Source organism: Pelophylax lessonae, assembly GCF_965119305.1.
Source record: "Pelophylax lessonae genome assembly, chromosome: 4".
In the NCBI taxonomy this organism is placed as follows: Eukaryota; Metazoa; Chordata; class Amphibia; order Anura; family Ranidae; genus Pelophylax; species Pelophylax lessonae.
In genome coordinates this window covers 285,526,258-285,549,398 of record NC_138771.1, presented here as the reverse complement: position 1 = coordinate 285,549,398, position 23,141 = coordinate 285,526,258, and the positions used below count along the sequence as shown (strand labels likewise).

General features: G+C 43.7%; 1 protein-coding gene across 1 annotated transcript in view; it reads left to right on the top strand.

Moving 5' to 3' along the window:
* Window positions 1-998: 998 nt before the first annotated feature.
* The window catches only part of LRRIQ1 (leucine rich repeats and IQ motif containing 1), a 378,050-nt gene continuing 355,907 nt past the window's right edge, over window positions 999-23,141 (top strand). Inside the window, exons 1-3 of the mRNA XM_082254861.1 lie at window positions 999-1,128; window positions 8,829-8,955; window positions 17,782-17,876. Coding sequence (XP_082110987.1) covers window positions 1,006-1,128; window positions 8,829-8,955; window positions 17,782-17,876 — 345 coding nt within the window. The 5' untranslated portion in view covers window positions 999-1,005. The remainder of the gene's footprint in view (window positions 1,129-8,828; window positions 8,956-17,781; window positions 17,877-23,141) is intronic.

Below are 23,141 nucleotides of genomic sequence, written 5' to 3'. Positions count from 1 at the left end.
AAAAAAGTGCATGAGCTTCTTTTTGGGCTGATTACCAGCGTTTTTGATCGATGTCAATGCCTGCCTCCAAAAACGCGGTAAAATCGCGGTTAAAATCACGGTAAAATTTGCGGTAAAAATCTCGGTAAAAACATGACAAAAACGCTATGCTCGAGTGTGAATGCAGCCTTAAGGTTAGGGTTTAACCCTAACCCTGGTGTTTATTTATTTATTTATTTTAGGGTTAACCTGTAACCCTAGCAAAAATAAATAAATAAAAAATATATAAATACTAATAAATAGATACATTCCCTAAAACAATAATACATTCATCCCTAACCCCTGTGTCTATTTATGTATCATTTATTTATTTACCATTTATGTTTATGTATAATTAATTAATTTATAATGTATGTCTTTTTGTTTAGGTTAGGGTTTAACTCTAAGCCTGGCTTTTATTTATTATTTATTTATTTATTTTGTTAGGGTTAACCCTAGCAAAAATAAATCAATAAATAGTAAATACCAGGAAAAAGAAAATGAAGTGGATGAAAAAGCAAAAAAAGAAAAAGAAACAACGCAACAAATGATGAAAGGGTTGATATTTTTCTCCATTGGCGAATAAAAAAAAAAAAAAAAAACAACAAAGCTCAAAAGACACTTAAATAATGTGCACCAAAAACTCCTGAAAAATGCACAGAAATGTGAGGTGTGTGAACGCAGGTGTCCCAGACAGCAATACCCGGATGTCTAACCCCTCTCCACTCTATCCATAGCTAGAAAACAATGTTGCCTTTAGTTCTACTTTCATTTGGTCACATGAGACTTTTTATAAAGGGGTTGTTACCCAGAAGACTGAGGAATTCCTAGTCAGGTAACATATTAATATTTCATATATTCACTAAGGCGTTCTCCACCCACAAGACACCAGCTCCGCCCCTCAGCGCAGGCCCCGCCCCTCAGTGCTGGGCTCCCTCTGGGATAGCCGCACACGTGACACGCACCGGAGCCGTGCTGCGACTGAACATGGAAGGAGAGAAAGCGCTAGAAGTGATCCGGAGATCTGTAACTGATAGGGAAGAGGACGGCTTACCGGCGGAGGACACCGACGAAGAATATGGCAGTTTATTGGACGTTGGAGAAGACGAGGTTTGCTAGCAGGGAACTGGTGAAGAGAGGGAAGGGGGTGGACGTTACTGGTTGCTTCTCTGGTTGCTAGGAAACCAAGTAGGATGTACACAGTGCTGGCCAGAGTGGTGACACCGTGCTGTACATACACAGTGCTGGCTGTACATACACAGTGCTGGCCAGAACGGTGACACCGTACTGTACATACACAGTGCTGGCCAGAGCAGTGACACTGTGCTCTACATACACAGTGCTGGCCAGAGCGGTGACACCGTGCTCTACATACACAGTGCTGGCCAGAGCGGTGACACTGTGCTCTACATACACAGTGCTGGCCAGAGCGGTGACACCGTGCTCTACATACACAGTGCTGGCCAGAGCGGTGACACCGTGCTGTACATACACAGTGCTGGCCAGAGCGGTGACACCGTACTGTACATACACAGTGCTGGCCAGAGCGGTGACACTGTGCTCTACATACACAGTGCTGGCCAGAGCGGTGACACCGTGCTCTACATACACAGTGCTGGCCAGAGCGGTGACACTGTGCTCTACATACACAGTGCTGGCCAGAGCGGTGACACCGTGCTCTACATACACAGTGCTGGCCAGAGCGGTGACACCGTGCTGTACATACAGTGCTGGCCAGTAATGGGCAATGATGAGGCGGCACTGATGAGGCTGCACTGATAGGTGGCAATGATGAGGCGGCAATTATGAGGCTGCACTGATAGGTTTCACTGATGGGCACTGATGAGGTGGCAATGATGAGGCTGCACTGATAGGGGCTACTGATGGGCATTGATGAGGCGGCAATGATGAGGCTGCACTGATAGGCGCCATTGATGGGCACTGATAGGTGGCACTAATTGGCAGCACTGATTGGCAGCACTGTTGGGACTGCGCCAATACAGTAATCAGGTCACTGATAATCAATGCCGATGTCCCTTAACACAAGCCGGTTATCGGCTCTCTTTTTCTCTACTCACGCTGTCAGTGAGGAGAGCAATGATGAGGCTGCACTGATAGGCGCCACTGATGGGCACTGATGAGGCGGCAATGAGGAGGCTTTATTGATAGGTGCTACTGATGGGCATTGATGAGGCGGCAATGATGAGGCTACACTGATAGGCGCCATTGATGGGCACTGATAGGTGGCACTAATTGGCAGCACTGATGAGCACTGATTGGCGGCACTGTTGGGACTGCGCCAATACAGTAATCAGGACACTGATAATCAATGCCGATGTCCCTTTAACACAAGCCGGTTATCGGCTCTCTTTTTCTCTCTTCACACTGTCAGTGTGAGGAAGGAAAAGCCAATAACCAGCTTGTGTTTACATTCAAGATCAGCTGTCATTGGACACAGCTAATAACGTTGTAAAGGGCTACTGTGATTGGCCCTTTACCCCAGTCTGTGATCAGCTGAGTCCGAAGAGCGTGTCGCCCATGCGTCGCATGAGGCAAACAAGCACAGTGATCACGGAGGGACGTCCATGGACACCCCCTGGCAAACTAAGCCCATGCCATAGCTGCTTTCGGCTTTAGTGTGGGCAGAAAGTGGTAAACGAGGAGCTCCAGTCTGTAAAAAAAAAAAAAAAAAAAAAAAAAGTAAAACTCTGCAGCTACTCAGAAACACTGTCTAAATAACTATTTGAAACCGCAGCCCAATGTATTCTTGGCTGTGAATTTCAAAGCATAAATAATAGTCATCAGGTGCAGGCCAATAATTTTTGGCCTGGACCTGGTGATCGGTCCTGACCAATTGCAGAGCGTCCTGTGCCTGTGTAATGTAAACACAGGCACAAGAAATGATGGCATCTTCTCTCCTGGAGCCCTTTTGGTTCCAACGTGAGAAGAGAGAACATCTACCATGAGTATACAAGCGCTACACTGACACCGGTACACATAGTTTCACATTTACCCTCCTGATCACCCCCAGTTAACCCTTTCACTCCCTGTCACAAAGTACACTATATACAGTATACAGATAATTTACTGATCACTGTATTAGCGTTACTTGTGACTTCAGTTAGTATGAGATACAGTTAGTGGTAGTCCCATTTTGGTTTAGGGTACCCGCCCTACATTCCCTAATAAAGATTTAACCCCTGATCACCCCCAGTTAACACTTTCACTCCCTGTCACAGTGTACACTATATACAATATACAGATAATTTACTGATCACTGTATAAATGTCACTTGTGATTTCAGTGGGTGTGAGAGAAAGTTAGAGGGAGTCCCAGATAGATCTAGGGTACCCGCCATATATCCCCTAATAAAGATTTAACCCCCTGATCACCCTCAGTTAACCCCTTTATTGCCCTATTATAGTGTACAGATCTTTTTTATGATCACTGTATTAGTGTCACAGATGACATCAGTTAGCGTTAACGTTAGCGTCAATACAGGATAGCGTCAGATTGCCCGCCGCACCCGATCAATTCATCGCCACAAATCCAAATTTGACCCTTGCCAGAGAATTTGCATGGAAACGTATCGCTGTTTCCAAATTTAAAACCTTTCAGGGCCTATCACTCCTCATGGACATTACTAAAAAGAGTGAGTTGCGGTCATATTGGTCCACTGACCCAATTCACCATATGCCAGTGTTCTCTGCTGTCATAGGCAGGAATAGATACCAGCAGATCTTGTGGTTCATGCACTTCAGTGGCATTAAACTTTGTCGTCCTCGGGGTGACCCTGGATATGACCAGCTCCACAAAATTCAGCCCCTCGTAAATCACTTCAACCAGAAGTTTCTTGCCTTGTATACGCCCCAACAAGCTGTCTGTATTGATGAGTCCCTGATTACATTTTCTGGTTGCCTTGCTTTCAGTTTCTCCCCAGCAAGCGTGCCAGATATGGTGTCCAGATGTATAAGCTCTGTGTCAGGGCAACAGGCTATACAGTTAGTTTCTGGTTTTACAAGAGAAAAGATAGCAATTTAAAGCCCTCAACTGCCCAGACTACTTCGGGAGCAGCGGCAAGATTGTTTGGGACTTGGTGTCACCCTTATTCGGAAAGGGGTACCATTTATATGTGGATAATTATGACACAAGCGTGCCACTTTTTAGTCACCTTTTTTGATTTTTGAATTGGCACATGTGGCACTGTGCAACCTAATCGTGGGGGCTTCCCCTAATGGCTTCTATATTCCCGACTTAGACGGGGGAAGAGAGCCTGCTTCAAGTGTAATAAATTGCTTGCAGTGAAGTGGAGGGACACGGAATGTTTTCATTCTGTCCTCCATTCACGCAGATACGACAGTCCAAATTGCAACGGCGACTGGTGGTGTTGAGAGGCCCCTCTGTGTCCATGAATACAACCTTAACATGGGAGGGGTTGACTTCAACGACCAGATGATGGCGCCGTACTTATTTGCCCGTAAGGCCAGGCACTGGTACAAAAAAGTGTCTGTATACCTATTCCAATTGGCTCTGCTGAATGCCTATGTGCTATACAAAGCGTCAGTAAGAAGTGGATCTTTCCTAAAATTCCAGGAAGAGATCATCACAGCCCTTCTGTATCCAGAAGGTGCTGTTGCCCAAATTCACAATCCAGATGCAGTGAGCCGGCTGCATGAGAGGCATTTTCCAGATCTCCTCCCTGGTACCCCTACCCAAAGAACACCCCAAAGAAGATGTCATGTCTGTAGAAAACGTGGATATAGGAGTTATATAACCCCCTAAAAGTGGGAGCGACTCCTCAAAAGTGCCAATTGTGCAAGTGGAGCGGGGACCGAGTCCTTAAAGCGGAACTTCCCCTTTTGGGTGGAGTTCCGCTTTTAGTTACACAAAGCCACAGGTTTCCATTGTGCACCATTATAACCCTCCAGCACCTGGCATCCTAACAACCAGTGATGTCATCTATTTAGATAAGAAGGGTGTGGAACGCCTGCACAGCCTCCTTGTTTGACCCTTCCCTGCCCCTCTCCATCAACACTGGGGTCACATTAGCTAGGTGATGGAGAGAAACTGAGGGAGACGAGAAACGCTGGAATACTAGTTGATACCAATGTGCAAAAGCGTATTCATATTTGAAAGTGTATTCGTATAAGAATAAATCACTTTTTATTGATGGGTGTCCTACGTGTGTTGATACTGCCGCATTATGTAAAATTATTAGAATCGTTTTTTACATTTTAGAATGGGGTGCCTTAAAATTGTCCATAATTTTAAAGGGTTTCCTTGACTGAAAATAGGTTAAGAAACACTGAGATAGTGAGATAGGGCAGGTAACTACCCAACCTCAGACAAAAATGAAGCAGCAGGAATCTTAATTCTGATTATTAAGTCAAAAATGAAGGAAACAAGCCTTGCAACAATAAACACTGCAAATTGTGCACCCAAATGAATCCATTAAAAAATGTCACACACACACAGAAGGGACCTTCAGTATTACAGGATCATACAGCTTTACCTCTAATAATGTTGTGTACCTCATCCAATGCAAAAAATGCAACCATCCAATGCAGGAAATGCAATGTTTGCGAAACAGGACAGAAGTTACCGAAACAAAAAATGCATTTACGTAGGCAAACCATTAGGGAACACAAGGAAGATGATTTCTTTACACCTGTGCGACATCATATCTTGCAACCAGACCACAAAATGGAAGATAGGAATGTTTTTGTTCTTGAAGGGAACTTCAAAAAATACTCAGGAAAACTAATGAACTAAGGCAGGCCATAGATTGTGCTCGATTCCTCCATTGACAAAATCAGCGTCGATGGGGGAATCCCTCCGGCAGTGCTACTGTGTTCTGCTGCCAGGGAGCGTTCCCTCACTGTCAGAACACAATGATTATTGTTACCAGCTATAGCCGGCGACACTAATCATTCGGGAAAAACCTGACAGGCTGGTTTCTTTCAAGTCAATCGGTAGATCAACTTGCGTACAACCACGGTGCCCATAAATGGTTCGAAATTTGGCTGGTTACTGCTGAACTGGCCACATTTCAATCCTTGTATGACCAACTGAATAATTCTACTTGACACAAAAGATCATTTTAGACTAAATTTAGACCTATTCGGCAGTGTTCTGATGCTTCTCACCTCTTCCTCCCCTCCCATTCCATAGCTCTCTCCCTGTTATGATGGGTGGCACATCTTTGATTATCTTTGTTATCCATTCTAGTGTGGGATTGCATGTGTTTACTAGAGGTACGTGGTTGTTTTTTTTTCTCTTTGTATTGGAAGAGGATTTTTTCTTTTGCTTCTCAGGGTCGTGTTTATGCTTATATTGATGGTTTTGTCCTTGTGACCTTTCTTATGGAAGGAGTCTGCTTGTGGTCTGAGATGTTTATTCCTGTCTTCTGGATCTGAGCAAATTTGGTGCTATCCGATGGCCTGGCTGTGTATGATGGCCCGATTGGTAAAGCTTGTTCTGAAAATTTGGATTTTAATGCATATAAAAAAAGTATCCCAGACAGTACTCATTTTCTTTTTTTCTAAGTGCAATAATACTGCTACAATCGCCTCCAGCCCCTTTACAAATAAATTCTCTCACATTTGTGCTCCCTACATTCCCCTTAACCACTTCAGCTCCAAAAGGTTTTACCCCCTTAATAACCACTCCATTTTTTGTGATTCGGCACTGCGTTACTTTAATTAACAATTGCGACACTGTACCCAAATAAAATTGATGTCCTTTTTCCCCAGAAATAGAGCTTTCTTTTGGTGGTATTTGATCACCTCTGCGGTTTTTAGATTTTTGCGTTATAAACAAAAAAAGAGGGACAATTTTGAAAAAAAAAAAAAAAAAAAAAAAACACTTTTTTACTTTCTGCTATAAAACATTCCCAATAAAAGAATTTAAAAAAAATCAAATTTTTTATCAGTTTAGGCCAATTTGTATTCTGCTACATATTTTTGGTAAAAAAAAATCCCAAAAAGCGTATTTTAATTGTTTTGTGCAACAGTTATCGCGTTAACAAACTATCGGATAGATTTTTTGACTTTTTAGTTATTTATTTATTTTTATTAGTAATGGTGGCGATCAGAGATTTTTAGCGGGACTGCAACATTGCGGCGGACAAAAAGTGACACTTTTTGGGGACCAGTGACATTAATACAGTAATCAGTGCTAAATAATATGCACTGTTACTGTATAAATTACACTGTGCCTCACTGTGTCTCATTGTGCCTGTCTGACAGGAGAGCCGCCTGCTTTGTTTACATAGGCAGGCAGCTCTCCTGTCAGTTTCTCTGAAGATTGTAGGAGGCCGGCGGCATTGGAGCCCGCTCCTCCCGTAGTCTGGCTCCCACTGTGTCTAATCACAACGGGAGCGTGGCTCCGGAGGCGCACGAGCACTGCCAAGATGGCGTTCATGCAAATAATCATGTAGATCTATGTGATTATGTGCAGCCGAGCTGCCCTGCCACGGTTAATCTGCGTGGGGCCGTCGGCAAGTGGTTAAATATATTACTATTGACACATTTGATATATCGCTCAACAAAATCCAGTATAAAAGGTTAGAGGGAAAAAAAAAAAGTGAAAAGGGGTGGACAGCACAAAAAATAAAGTGGAACTGAAAGAAATCAAGACATGTAACTACTAAATGACAGTCGAAAGGAGGGTTGTCAAACTCGATTTCATTGCATTTCATCAGCATTATTTTTACCCTCAAAGGGCCAGTTGTATCTGTAAGGCTAGATGTCCAGAGCACCTCACTCCCCCTTACATCAGATGTCAAGATTCATCCTCTCCACAATTAGAAGTCAAGAGTCCCCCCCCCAACCTCCCTTGCATCACAGTGCACACCTCTTGCCTTGTGCTGCTGCTGGGAAGAAGCTGGGGCGGAGCTGGGAAGCAGAAAGTGGAGGGTCTGGAGAAGGACCTGAGGAGGGTTCGAGTCAGCTGCCCGAATCTGCTGAATGCTGGGACCAGGGGAGGCAGAAAGGAGGGGGTGCTGCGGCTGCGCAGAGAGGCACAGAATCTGTAGGAGGAGATCTGTTGTCCTCTCTGCTGTCGACTGCTGACACGGGGATGGGAGGGAAGATAGATATGAGTCTCTCCATGGATAAGCGCAAGATCTGGTGAAGGAGTTCTGTCCTCCCCTGTGCTGAGGAGACCGAGACAAAGCGGGTGGCGCAGCAGCAGGAGAGGTGCAAGAGCCACAAAAAATGGCCTGGTGGGCCTGGATTCGGCCGGGGACCTTGTGCTTGACACGTGATCTAAAACGTTTTTCTTTACGGGCCTGAGTAAGCACTAGAGCAGAGGTCTTCAAACTATGGCCCTCCAGTTGTTCAGTAACTACAATTCCCATCATGCCTAGTCATGTCTGTGAATGTCAGAGAATTACAAGGCCTCATGGGATGTGTAGTTCTGCAACAGCTGGAGGGCCGTAGTTTGAGAATCTCTGCACTAGAGCAAGGTAAAACAGACAATTGTCTACAAGGCTCCCCAAGGACCCCTGGTCCACGTTTGGCACCAGGGAATTAACTAATATGTACTCAACTGTTTGATTATTTTTCATGCTTATGTGGAACGGTATCCTGTGTGTGTGTTTTAAATAACCTAGAGGTGAAAAATGTATACATCTGGGTATACCATGGTGTTCTTTTTATATCAAAGTTCTGTAGCTGCCAATGTAGGAAAAATCATAAAAAGGATTTCCAGGTAAAACTTTTTTGGATAGTTTTTGCTTAAAGTTTCCACTTGTATGATTATTTGAGACATTCTAATGCGTTATTTTATATTGCTTGTGTTTTTATCAGGTCATAGATGAGCTCCCAGATTGTGTTAATTCCTGTTTGCAGTTTCTTAAACAAAGAAATGAAAATGCAGAGAAATTAATTCTGCAAGATCTGGAATATGATTCTTGGAAAAGTGATCACATAACAGGTGCCTAATAGTATTTATTATTATTATTTTTTCTTGTATGTAATTATTGGCTGGTTCTATCAACCTGATTTAGACTGTAATGTTTTTTACTTCTATACAAAGATATATGAAAATGAAACTTCACATTAACCTACATTCATTGTGCATTCCACTGAAAGATGAAAATGACATTTGATCAGTGGTGGCCGGTGCGTTGGGGGGCGCAGGGGCGCCGCCCTCCTTATCCATGCGTCCGGCCCCCTAATCTACATGCAGGGCACCAGACGCATGGAGTTTAATGGGGTTTTTTTTTTCTGAGTCACCTGATTAGAGCCAGAGGCTCTAATAGGCTTCAGTAAGTGCGCCTCGAGCCCACCCATTGTGTGACAATAGCGCCCGCTTCCTGATTGGCCGAAAGACAAAACCATGCCATTGGCCGAGTAGGAGGCGGGAGGACTCGAGGAGATGCCGGGGGACTGAGGAGAAGTCGCCGCTGCAGGTAAGTGCACTGAGCAGGGGGGGGGGGGGGTCACGGCACGCTACGGTGGTCACTCTGCATTGAAAGGGGGTACACTGATCTCTCTGCATTGAATGGGGGCACACTGATCTATCTGCTTTGAATGGGGGCACACTGATCTCTCTGCATTAAAAGGGGGCACACTTATCTCTCTGCATTGAAAGGGGGCACACTGATCTCTCTGCATTGAAAGGGGGCACAATGATCTCTCTGCATTGAAAGGGGGCACACTGATCTCTCTGCATTGAATGGGGGCACACTGACCTCTCTGCATTGAATGGGGGAACACTGATCTCTCTGCATTGAAAGGGGCACACTGATCTCTCTGCATTGAAAGGGGGCTCGCTGGTCATTCTGCATTGAAAGGGGGCTCGCTGGTCATTCTGCATTGAAAGGGGGCTCGCTGGTCATTCTGCATTGAAAGGGGGCTCGCTGGTCATTCTGCATTGAAAGGGGGCTTGCTGGTCATTCTGCATTGAAAGGGGGCATGCTGGTCATTCTGCATTGAAAGGGGGCACGCTGGTCTCTCTGCATTGAATGGGGGCAGGATGATCTCTCTGCATTGAAAGGGGGCATGCTGGTCATTCTGCATTGAAAGGGGGCATGCTGGTCATTCTGCATTGAAAGGGGGCATGCTGGTCATTCTGCATTGAAAGGGGGCACGCTGGTCTCTCTGCATTGAATGGGGGCAGGATGATCTCTCTGCATTGAAAGGGGGCATGCTGGTCATTCTGCATTGAAAGGGGGCATGCTGGTCATTCTGCATTGAAAGGGGGCATGCTGGTCATTCTGCATTGAAAGGGGGCACACTGGTCATTCTGCATTGAAAGGGGGCACACTGGTCATTCTGCATTGAAAGGGGGCATGCTGGTCATTCTGCATTGAAAGGGGGCACGCTGGTCTCTCTGCATTGAAAGGGGGCACGCTGGTCTCTCTGCATTGAAAGGGGGCTCGCTGGTCATTCTGCATTGAAAGGGGGCTCGCTGGTCATTCTGCATTGAAAGGGGGCTCGCTGGTCATTCTGCATTGAAAGGGGGCACGCTGGTCTCTCTGCATTGAATGGGGGCAGGATGATCTCTCTGCATTGAAAGGGGGCATGCTGGTCATTCTGCATTGAAAGGGGGCATGCTGGTCATTCTGCATTGAAAGGGGGCATGCTGGTCATTCTGCATTGAAAGGGGGCACACTGGTCATTCTGCATTGAAAGGGGGCACGCTGGTCATTCTGCATTGAAAGGGGGCACGCTGGTCTCTCTGCATTGAAAGGGGGCACGCTGGTCTCTCTGCATTGAAAGGGGGCACGCTGGTCTCTCTGCATTAAAAGGGGGCACGCTGGTCTCTCTGCATTGAAAGGGGGCACGCTGGTCGCTGGTCACTCTGTCACATGACTTGACTTAAGCCAGACTTAAGTCACCTGTTTGAGGACTTGAGACTTGCTTGACTAAAATTAATAAAAGACTCGACTTCACTTTGATTTGGTATTCATGACTTGAGACTTGACTTTGACTTGAGACATATGACTCGAAATTACTTTACTTTTTTAAGTTATTAAATATTTGCATTTTCTCAAGATGTGTTAAAGCAAAATTAATGTGCCTGTTCTGTTTCTGACACCACAGTAACTTAAAACACCTCAGTGTGTTCTGATTTGGCTGTTTAACAATGGAAATACTTAGAGGTTGTAAACTCATGCACACTTTTTTTTTTTTTTTCGACCTGAAAGAGAAACGCATAATGAGCGTTAGTATGCATCGCATACTAGCTCATTATGCAATACTTACCTTAGAACAAGCCCCCGCCGTGCAGTCCGCTTACCTGTGTCGTGGAAATTAATAGGGCTTGGAGCATAGAAACCCGCTTCAGTGCGCTCAAGATTATTACGCACCAAGCTCCATTAATAGCTCGTACTGAAAAGTACAATTGTACCGCTCTTTTGTGTAACGGTTTACCAAGCGCTGGTAGCAAAGAAATGAACAGACACGCTTGCTGTAGTCAATCCGATGCTCTCTGGAGGGTCCCTCTGAGTAACTGCCCTCTTCCAGGACACATCAGGTTTATTTAACAAAAGGGAGTTACAAGGACAGGCTTCAAAACCACCAATCACAGAACAAATATACATTCAAAAAACACAATAGAAACTGGAGTACATGCCCATAGATGGACATGAGCGAACAAAGGACTCAACTGCCACAAGGAGCACATGGCTTTTCATTGTTCACTCATGTCAATCCATAAACATGAGTCCATTACTTGTTAATGGGTCTTCATCAAACGTGATTCATATATAAACCATATTTGATAGTGACCATTCTATTTGTTCCAGTTGATGAGGTTTTATCTGCATAAGATAATAGCAGTAGCCCCCCAGTCACACCGATCGAATGTGACTAAAAGGAGCCATCTATTTATCTTGGTAAAATGCTAAGAATTTCCATATCACAGACATATCTCAGCAGCTCAGGGCCCTGAACTGCAGACATAGATCTGTGCGATGGACTCTCTCTGCTACTAGTATTGTGCCATCTCATCCAATGGAAGATTTTCACCAACAAGTCTTTCCTGCAATGACAGTTAAAGCAATAATCACTGTGAACAGCGATTATCGGTAAAACATGACACTGGGAGACATTATGACTATTTAACTAAAGAAATGTCTATCAAAATTTCCACAACAACCTGTATGACGGACGACATGTCCAGTCGCCCGTCTTCCGGGATCGCGGCATCTGGCCATCTGAGTGGCCGGTGCCGCGGTGACGTCACTCCCGCGCACGCGCGTGGGAGCCGATGGTCACGGCACGGGACTCTGAAGGAATGGCACCAGCGGCCGTTCCTTCAGAGCGCATGCGCCAGTGACGTCACTGGCTGCATGAAAGGTAGATATCTCCTAAACGGTACATGTTTAGGAGATATTTACAGTACCTATAGGTAAGCCTTATCATAGGCTTACCTATAGGTAAACGTGTCAGAGGAGGATTTACTTCCTCTTTAAAGCGGAGTTCCGGCCTCGGAAACTATTTTTCAATAAAAATACCCCCGGGACAGTCAGGGCTAGTACATTTCATAATGGATAGTCTCTGAACTGTCCCAGGTTGCACTTACATTTTAGAAGAAATACTCACCTTGAAAATGTCTTGTCCAGCGCTGCCATCTCAGGTGTGGGCAGCTGAAGCCAGCGCGTCCTCTTCGGCATCCTCTTCCGTGTCCTCTTCGGTCCCACAATGCCCTGCACCGACCCCGCTCGTCACTTCCGGGACAGGCGCATCATCCCTGCACAGCTTCTGGGCATGCCCAGAGGCTGTTTAGCAGGGAATGACGTGCCTGCCCCGGAAAGTGACGAGCAGGACCGGTGCAGGGGCATTGATTCCTGGGAGCGATGACGTTCAGCTCCCAGGAATCAATGCAAGCAGGAAGTGACGGCGTGAGCCGCGGCTGCAGAGGAAGGAAGTGGAAGAAAGGTAAGTATATTTTCTTCAATAACAAGGTAAGTAAAGAAAAAAAAAATTGGTATTATCCATTTCTTTTTCAGGTGAATGTTAGCAAGCGTATGGCCCAAAGTCATTTTTGATTTTGACATGTTTTTAGTGACTGTGGTGTTAATGACCGGACGAAGGATTTTGAGCTGTTTGGGCATTCAAAGTGTTTCTGTAATATGCCAGGAAAAAAGCACCAAGCAGTTTTGTTAATGTTGAAAATAAAATAAAACCTTTCCAGACCACTGATTTTTAACTGATTTAAAGGTGAAAATTGGGGTAGATCAGTATTTTGACTTGATTTGTGACTTGACCAAAATAAATGACTTGACTTGACTTGCTTGACTTCTAGCAGGGACTCGACTTGACTTGCTTGCTTTTCGCCACAGTAACGTGGGACTTGCTTGAGACTTGAAGGTTAAGACTTGAGACTTGCTTGTGACTTGCACATGTGTGACTTAAGCCCCGTACACACGTACCGATTGTCGGCCGTAAATATTCGGCCGACGACCGATCGGCCGATTGTAGGCTTGTTAGTATGATGCTTCCGACAGCTGACAGCGCATTTTCGGCCGAACAGAATCTGTAGTGCAGACTTTAAAATTTTTGTTGGCCGTCACCAGAACGGCCGATTGTTCGCCAGTCAGTACAGATTTCGGCTGACAGACAGCAGATTAGCAAGACTGGGCTTGCTCAGAAAAGAAAAAAGACAAGGAAAGTTAACCATCATATGACATCACTTCTGCAGTCGGCTGTTGTTGGCCGACAAAATTCATGTGCAGTCTTTTGCAGTTTTCAACAGACACGACAGCCCTGGACAAAAGACGGCCGATCGTTCGGCCGACGATCAGTACGTGTGTACGGGGCTTTACTCCCATGTCTGACTGAAGGCCCCTTTCATACTTTTGTGACCTCAAAGTCACGCAATTTTTACCGTGTTTTTTTGCCGCAAAGCAATGCCTATTACATTTTTCTGTTTGCCCCCCCCCCCCCAAATTTTTGAGCACCAGCCGCCACTGCATTTGATTATGAAGTAATCTAAAGTGAATATAGAATTTGTCATTTAAGCATCTGTTCTTTGGGGGTCAGCTGAATATATGGTGGATCCTTGTCCCATTCAGTGTAACTGAAAGTGGCTGTAAAGGCTAAAGGTTTTTTTTCTATCTTAATGCATTCTCTGCATTAAGGTAAAAAAAAAAAGCCTTCAGTATTTAGCTCCACTGCCCCCAGCCTTTACCCTTTATACTTACTTGAGCTTGATCTGGATCCAGCGATATGCACAGAGCAGCGACTCTCTCACTTCTCATTGGCTCAGACACAACAGGGTGAGCTATTCTTTCCACCGGCAAAGATGCATTTTTCTCACTGGCCTCAAATTAATACATTTTTTCAGGGGTTTCCCTCAGACCTGAAAATTATTTCAAGGGTTTCTCTGGGGTAAAAAGGATGTGAAGGGCTGCTTTAGAGCTCTATGTGTGGATACACTTTCCTGCTTAGTGGTTCAAGACTGGAGAAAGTGAAAGCGAGACACTGAAAAGGACAAGACTGGTGCCTGAGCCCTCACACCTGAGCGATTTTCTGCTTGAAGCTCTAAAACGCTCAACCAACCAAATCCCAATAATTTCAGTGTCCCCTGTTCACATCTAAGGCTGCATTCACACCTGAGCGTAGAGTCTTTAAACGCTTTTTTTGCATATATTTATGTGCGATTTTGGCATGTTTTTATGCGCTTTTTTTTTTTATACAGCGTTTTTGAGCTTTGTTGTTTTTTGTTAGCCAATAGAAGAAACTATCATCTGTTGCACCATTTTTGTTAGGTTTGTCAGCTTTTTTAGCTTTTCCATCAGCTTTTATTCCTTATTCATTTATTTATTTTTTTGTTAAGGTTAGGATTAACGGTTGGGGTTAGGATTAGGGGTTTGGGTTAGGAGTTAATATTTATTGTCTTCTTCTTATTTAATATTTTTTTTTTTTTTCTTTTGTTAGGGTTGGGTTGTTAGGCCCCGTTCACACTGGGGCGACGCTACTTCCCGGGGCGACCTCATAGGTCGCAGGGCGCTGCTCGCACCGCGACCTCGAAGCGGCCGGCACGGACTTCATAACATTGAAGTCAATGCAGGTCGCTCCAGGTTGCCCCAAAGAAGCTCCGGACCAGCTTCTCTATGCCAGGCGACCTACGGCGACCTGTCAAGTCGCCTGACAGGTCGCCCCAGTGTGAACGGGGGCTTAAAGCGATAGTAAACTGTGAAAAAAAGAAAAAATAAAAAATAAATAAAAATCTTCTCCCTGCAAGATAATGTCATAATGTGTTGGTATGCAACACAAACTAGCACATTACGAAAGACTGAAAATGAAACCAGCTGTCACCGCTGACAGGGCTTCCATTTTCACTCAGTCTTCCTTCCGGGTTTGGGGGCTGTGACCATCTGGTTGGCTGAACCACAATGTCATCACTCCTGCACATGGGCACGGGAGGCACCGCCGTGGTACGGCTCTCTCAATGGATGGAACTTGCTAGGCTTCAGATGATTTGGAGTGGAGATGTAAACCAACTCTGCAGAGAAGAATTTATTTTTTTCTCCTCCTGCGTTTTAGAGCTTAGAGCTTCAAGCTACAAAACATTGAGGTGTGAATGGGGCCTGAGAATTCTGTCACCTGAAGCAAAACGCCTGTCACTCAGAAAAGTACATGAGCTTTTATTATAAGATTGGAGGCAGATTGGGCCCCATAGACTTCAATGGCAACGCCTGAAAATGTGTGACATGAGGGTTTTTCCAGCGTTTTGTTGCACGTTTTCTGCTCAAACAGCAGCTTTTCAACCCAATCTCCTCCAGCCCTCCGCCCCGTAGTGCTTTCCATTAGCTAAATAAAAAAGCCTGAAGCTGTAAAATGCTTGTAATACTCTTCTCAAACACTTCTAATACACTTCTAAGGGTCCATGCACACTGGCTTAAAAATCGCTGCTTCCACAGGAGTTTGTGTTTTGCCTCTAGAAGCAACTCAATGCATCCTATGTGTCCATGCACATTAGGACGATTAGAGACATATTTTGAGCTCAGCATTTAGAGGCAGGAAAAAAAAAATCATTTTTGTGCTTTTGATTGGAGCAATGCTAAACACTCTTAAACTCACCTAAACGTGTACAAAAATTATTTTTATGAGCGTTTGGTAAGTCCAGTGTGCACAGAGCCTATAAATGCTCAAAAACCCCCAAATAAAAAAGCCACTCTGCTCAGAAGTGAATGCAGCCTTAGTGAGCATCTTCTGGGATGTCCAAGGTTCACATGGGGTAAGTGTGAGTCTTCAATTTCAAATGCTCCCAGGAGTCATCATTACATCAATAGCCTGTCCAGAAAATGATGATCTGGATTTTTATATGCAGAGAGAAAATAGTCCTGATCTGTGTGTCTACATATTACTAAAACTAAACTAAAGTTCAAAGGCATCTAACAATGCTTTAACTTGTAGAACTAAGTTTGCCATTTTTACCTAAATACTTTGGGAGAAAAAGCTTTTAGTAGACTTAAAGCCCTTTCAACTCACTCAACTGCACACTTTATATTAGAAGAGCTGACACATCATTATTTTCTGTCCCTTCTAATAGGGAAAGATCTTATCTCTTGGGAAGATGAGACTGTTATCCCAAAATCGCAATGAAATCCACTTCTTCCTTGACACCGACCTAAGGCAAATATGCTGCCTTCTGCTTCAAGGGGTTGTATTGGGGTGATGCCTGCAGCTGCAAGCATCACCCTGTCACCCTGGTACTGTTTTTTTTTTAGAACCGATGATTGGCTTCCTTGTAAAACCAACTGATGCGGCTAATCAGCCACTCAGCTGTTAAAAGCAGCAGGAGGGGAGCTCCCGTCCCATCAGGAGACCCGAGTGACCTGCTGGCACTTCCGCTGGAATCGGATCTAGTAACCCAGGAGCGACGTCACAACATCACTTCCGGTTTACTAGAGTCATAAAGGCGTCAGTTTTAAAAATTAGAAAGTATTTAAAGATGCTGATTTTGCCGTTTTGAATACTTTAAAGTGCAGCTTAGGGGTTTGGGGTCCTATCGACTCCAGATCTCTCCATAAAGAGTACCTGTCACTGCCTATTACTGTCACAAAAGATGTTTAAATTCCTTACGACAGCAAAAATGTGTTTAAAAAGAAAAAATGTAAAAGGAAGGTGTAAAAAATATAAAGAAAAATAAATAAGAAAAAACAAAATTTGAAGCATACCCCATCCATCCTTGCTCACGTGCAGAAGCAAAGGCATACATAAGTCGCACCTTCAAATGTAAACAGTGTTCAAACCACACGTGAGGTATCATTGGAGTGAAAGCAATAATTCTAGCACTAGACCACCTCTGTAACTCTAAACTGGTAACTTTAAAAACATTTTAAAGCGTCGCCTACGGAGGTTTTCGTAGTTTGTCGCCATTCTAAGAGTGTGTGCAATTTTAAAGCATGGCCTGTTAGGTATATATTTACTCGCTGTAACATCATCTTTCAGATTATACGAAAAAATGAGACTACATTTTTACATTTTTTTTTTTTCATGAAAGTGTATTTATTCCATAAAAATTGTGTTTGAAAGACCACTGCGCAAATACAGTGTGACATAAAATATTGCAACAACCGCCATTTTATTCTCTAGGGTCACTGCTAAAAATATGTATATATAAATATATATAATGTTTAGGGGTTTTAAGTAATTTTCTAGCAAAAAATACAGATTTTTAACTTGTAAGCAACAAGTGTCAGAAAAAGGCTTAGTCTCCACGGGGTTAATCCACATTGTGTTACAGTTGTTTTATGTTATAATTGTTTTTACATTTATTAATACAATGTTTTGTTTTAAACAGACCCGTTTTCTAAACCTTTAAAAGATATTCATTCAGATTTTTTGGATAATCTGGCTTCTGAATATAATGAGGACCCTGAGGCACTTATAAAACGGGTATGTTCTTATCCATACACGCGTCAGCTGTTTCATCCAAAACCATGGTGTATCCCCCCTTCCTTCCCCTTCTTTTTTCTGATGTTCTTTAAAGTTTATGGTTCCTTATCATAATGTATTCAACTGGCCAGATGACAGTCACAATAGATCTATGAGATATTCCCCCATACATACCAAATTGGCTCTACTGGCCTATAATCCTAATTCTTAATTTTTGTACTGTTTTTATGTTTTCTATGCTTTTTTTGTTATAGATGTTCATGCTCTGTTGCAGTGTTATATGTATATCTTATCTATATTAATAAAAGACAAGTGTCTCTGCGTCCACTGCACACCGTCCCTGTGTCCGTGGAAATGCGCTACTGCGCATGTGCCGCACGGACAGCCAATGGGACGCAGAGCCTGGTGCTGGGTGCGCGTGTATATGAGCGGATCCCCGCCCACCTCTTAACATCCGCCTCAGATGTGGAAGGAAACGTATCTGTGGTGGAGAAGACCGCGGCTCCGGTATGGAGAACACCGCGGCTTCTGTCTGATAATGCCGTTCTGAATTCGTAAGGGGTGGGGAGGCGGGAGGCGGAGTTCCGATCAGTTGCCTTAGATTTAAAAATGGCGCCACCCGGCGCCAACATGTCACTGCGCATGCGCCGCTGCTCGGTAAAAGCCGTACACGTTCGGCCATTCCCGGGAATAGCCGAACGTATTTGAGCTTTCCCGCATTCCCCTGTACCATGTCCGCAGCCCCGCATATCCGCCTGAGGAAACCACGCCATCTACTGGCCAACTGTGAGTATTACAACTGGGAATTCACCTCACAGGGCTGAGAACAGAAATCACCTCATCATATATTGTGATATCCTACATACTATACACCCCAATATAATCACCTCATCATATACTGTACACCCCAGTATCATCAGGATATCTGATGAGGTGATGATACTGGGGTGTATAGTATATGATGAGGTGATTATATTGGGGTGTATAGTATATGATGAGGTGATAATACTGGGGTGTATGTAGGATATCACAAGATGGCGGTGGTTTCCTCAGGTGGAGATGATTTGTCTCCGGCCGCTCTCTGTAGTTGTAGTCTTGCTGCTCTTTGCCCGGACTCGGAGCTGTCAGTGAGTTTGGTCGGTCGGTGTGCGGATTGTGTGTGTGGCCGGTCATGGCCTCTAGCGGCTCTATCCAGATCCCCGGTGCCTGCCTCTTCTCCTGACCCATGACGGGGTGCTCCTGCCCGGCTCCAGCATGCGGGTGAGTGTAGACTCTCCGGGGAATATGGATCTGGTCTGAGCCGCCTGCTCATAGGAACTTCCCTGAAGAGCACCATTATCGGGGTAACCCCCAACACCGAGGAGCTCCCCATCCTACACAGGTCAGTGTGACTTACTTCTGTGGCCCCTGACATGGTGCCCGCCCCCAGTTCCAACGGCTGTCCGTGGGGCACATGCGCAGTAGCGCAATCCCACAGACACAGGGACAGACTCAGAGACACTTGCATATTATTAATATATAATAGATATCCTAGGTAAAAAGGCGCTGGTAATCTTAATATATCACGTGTTATAAAAATTAATAGGTGATTTAAAGTGTAATATATGTGATTAAAAATTGCTACAAATATATATATGATCTACTATTGGTGCAATTAGCAAAGAAAAGTGCATACCAGTGCAATTTCAATTCAGAAGTGTTTGTGCTTCTCAAAGTAAATTAATCCACAAAGGTATGGATCAGTGAACCAATAAATAGATATATAAAGAATTCCATACAAAAATCACATAAGAATATATAAAAATATAAATATATAAATGTGCTCCAAGTAGTGTTTAAAAACCCAGGCAATAGCATGCAATCAAAATTGTGCTTGGTGGATTCTTATTAATCCCTTCACAGTGCTCCAGGTGCCGGGATGTGACAACCGTCAATTAAGAATTATTGGATGTGAATTGCTGTTTGTATAATGCGGGGAATAGGAATATACCCGGGCGATTTGCAGCAAATGTCAAATACACATAAAATAAAAGGGTCACGTAATAAATCGATACCATCCTGTTAAATATACAGATCGGCACTTAATGTCAATAAAAATAAATGAATGGCGCTACAAAAGCAAAATTAAACACCGGCCAATCATAATAGAGATAGCGATACTTAAGATGTGACTGACAGGGCCAGCATAGACTGCCTGAGGACGCTCGTTAAGCGAAATGCATTGTGGTCAATGCTAACCCGGAAGTAACACACAGAGGCATTCGGAACAGAGGCTGGGATACACATCCACCGCTGCAATACAAAGAAAGGGGGAAAGGAGATACAGGGTGCTGCAGATGCCCGGAGAATATCTTCCTAAGACCCAAAAAAACGATTTTGTACTGCCGAATTGCCCAGTGCCAGGAGGGCACAACAAATAGTAAGAGGCTAATTGTCACCTTATAGTGTATGTTTTTTGGAGAATAAAACAGTATTTCACTATTGGAGGCTATTTGTTCTTCTATATCTTTATGTGTATGGGGGGACTACATGGTCCAACTCGAGTAATATAGGAGCCAGAGATCCAAGCAATCGAGGAGAGGTCTGATCCACCCAATAAAGGGATCACAGGCGTTGGGGGTCCTTGTGACCTGCTGCTAGCTGGTAAGAGGCCACGGTTGTCACATCCCAGCACCTGGAGCACTGTGAATGGATTAATAAGAATTCACCAAGCACAATTTTGATTGCATGCTATTGCTTGGACTTTTAAACACTACTTGGAGCACATTTATATATTTATACTTTTTTATATATTCTTATGTGATTTTTTTATATATCCTTATGTGATTTTTGTATGGAATTCTTTATATATTTATTTATTGGTTCACTGATCCACACCTTTGTGGATTCATTTACTTTGAGAAGCACAAGCACTTCTTAATTGACGGTTGTCACATCCCAGCACCTGGAGCACTGTGAAGGGATTAATAAGAATCCACCAAGCACAATTTTGATTGCATGCTATTGCCTGGATTTTTAAACACTACTTGGAGCACATTTATATATTTATATTTTTATATATTCTTATGTGATTTTTGTATGGAATTCTTTATATATCTATTTATTGGTTCACTGATCCACACCTTTGTGGATTAATTTACTTTGAGAAGCACAAACACTTCTGAATTGAAATTGCACTGGTATGCACTTTTCTTTGCTAATTGCACCAATAGTAGATCATATATATATTTGTAGCAATTTTTAATCACATATATTACACTTTAAATCACCTATTAATTTTTATAACACGTGATATATTAAGATTACCAGCGCCTTTTTACCTATGATATATACCTATTTATTGTTTTATTACAATTAAAAGGGCAGCAGGTTCAACAATCTTTTATTTAAAGGGCCAGGCGCCTTCTCTTTTCTTTTTATTGATAATAGATATCCTACATACACCCCAGTCGGGCGGCCGGCCAAAACTCTTGAAGCGGCGAGTGTGCGCGGGTACGCGCTCGCACGCAAGAGCCGCTCGGTCAGCTATGCGCTTGTCTCTGTTGCTAGGGCAACAGGGACGCTATGTGCAGAGCTGGCTATGTCATGCGGCTCTCGCGTTGTTAGAAAAAAAAAAAAGAGATAAGCGAGAGCTGCTCAGTCAGCCATATGTTATAGCGCCCGTTAATTTAACGGGCTTAATGTCTAGTATTGATATAAAATGCTTATTTGACATGTTTGACTCATTTCTTTGTATTTTTTTTTATTTTCTTTTGAAAATCCAAAAAACCTACAATTCTAAAAACAAAAACTAAACGGGTACGTTATAAAAGACATTTGGTGTTTCACTGTAATGGTGAGTGCCCCAGTCCCTTCTCATTAATATTGTCTGGAACCTGTCTCCTTGATTTTAAAACCACACTTTAGCATCCAGCAGCCTGTGGCTCCAGTGGCCATTAGCAGGTGTCTGCTTAGAGCTATATGATTTCTGGCCATAGGAAACATCTGTGCCTACCTGCCAAAATACCTTAGATCCCCTTTAGAAGACAAGTTTACCTTGCTTTGGACAACTCTGTTGATCCTTTACCCAGCCTTTCTCAGTCCCCATACCATCATGCCCCATTACTACTTATACATAGTTAGTCCTTTAGTTAGCTTGTATATAAACTTTATATAGTGTTGTATATAACCTAACATTTTTACATAATTTATTTTCTGTGTTGTATGCAGAGTTCTCTCTTTGTTAAGACACTATATTGCCAAACATATATGCATAGCCCTCCAAATTAGTGTTTCCAATTAAGAGTAAAAAATATTTTATACAACTGTGAGACTTCATCCTTATGGCAACCGTTTGGAAAAGGCCCTTTTCTGTGCCAGCATGGCCTATAAAGAGTTTGGGAGTTTAGAATGTTGAAACTTGATAGTGGCTTGCACAGAGCCCTAAACGCTCAACCCTACTAAACACCTTTTGCAATGAATTGGAATGCAAAATGTGAGCCAGTTCTTCCCACTCAGTATAAATACTTCACCTCGCAAACGCTCTTTTGGCTGAATGGGCACACATGTAAACAGACACACTACCAAATCTTCCCAGAAGAGTGAAGCCTGTTAAAGTTGCTAAGTTGGGGCCAATGCCATGTTAATGCCCATGACTTAGAAATAGGTGTGATGGTCCGGTGTGTGTGTGTCTAAACCACTGCACCTCTGAAAAGGGGTACATATTTGGATTGTTGCTTTCCAGAGACATTTGATGGGCATTAAGGAGGTGATGTGACCCCCTCCTCACCACCTGTTTAACCCTCTAATTGCCTCATCAGCACACCGGAAACGTGCATTGCATGCGGTTGCAGAGCTTCCCCAATTGCTTGAATACCTTACTGCCTGCTGAACACCACAGGGACAATAGTTTTTGGTGCGGGTGCAAAGCATCCTGACTGCAACATGTGAACACCCCCATTCGCTGCCTTTGCTGCTTGAGGGAGTGGGGAATAGTTAGGAGATACTAAAAAAGGTGACTCCCCCGCACGTTTGTAATGCCCCTTCCCCCAGCTGCAAGTCTAAACCAGCTCTGATATATTTATTTACACTGAACAAAATTATAATTGCAACACTTTTGTTTTTGCCCCCATTTTTCATGAGCTGAACTCAAAGATCTAAGACTTTTTCTATGTACACAAATGGCCTGTTTCTCACAAATATTGTTCACAAATCTGTCTAAATAAATCTGTGTTAGTGAGCACTTCTCTTTTGCCGAGATAATCCATCCACCTCACAGGTGTGGCA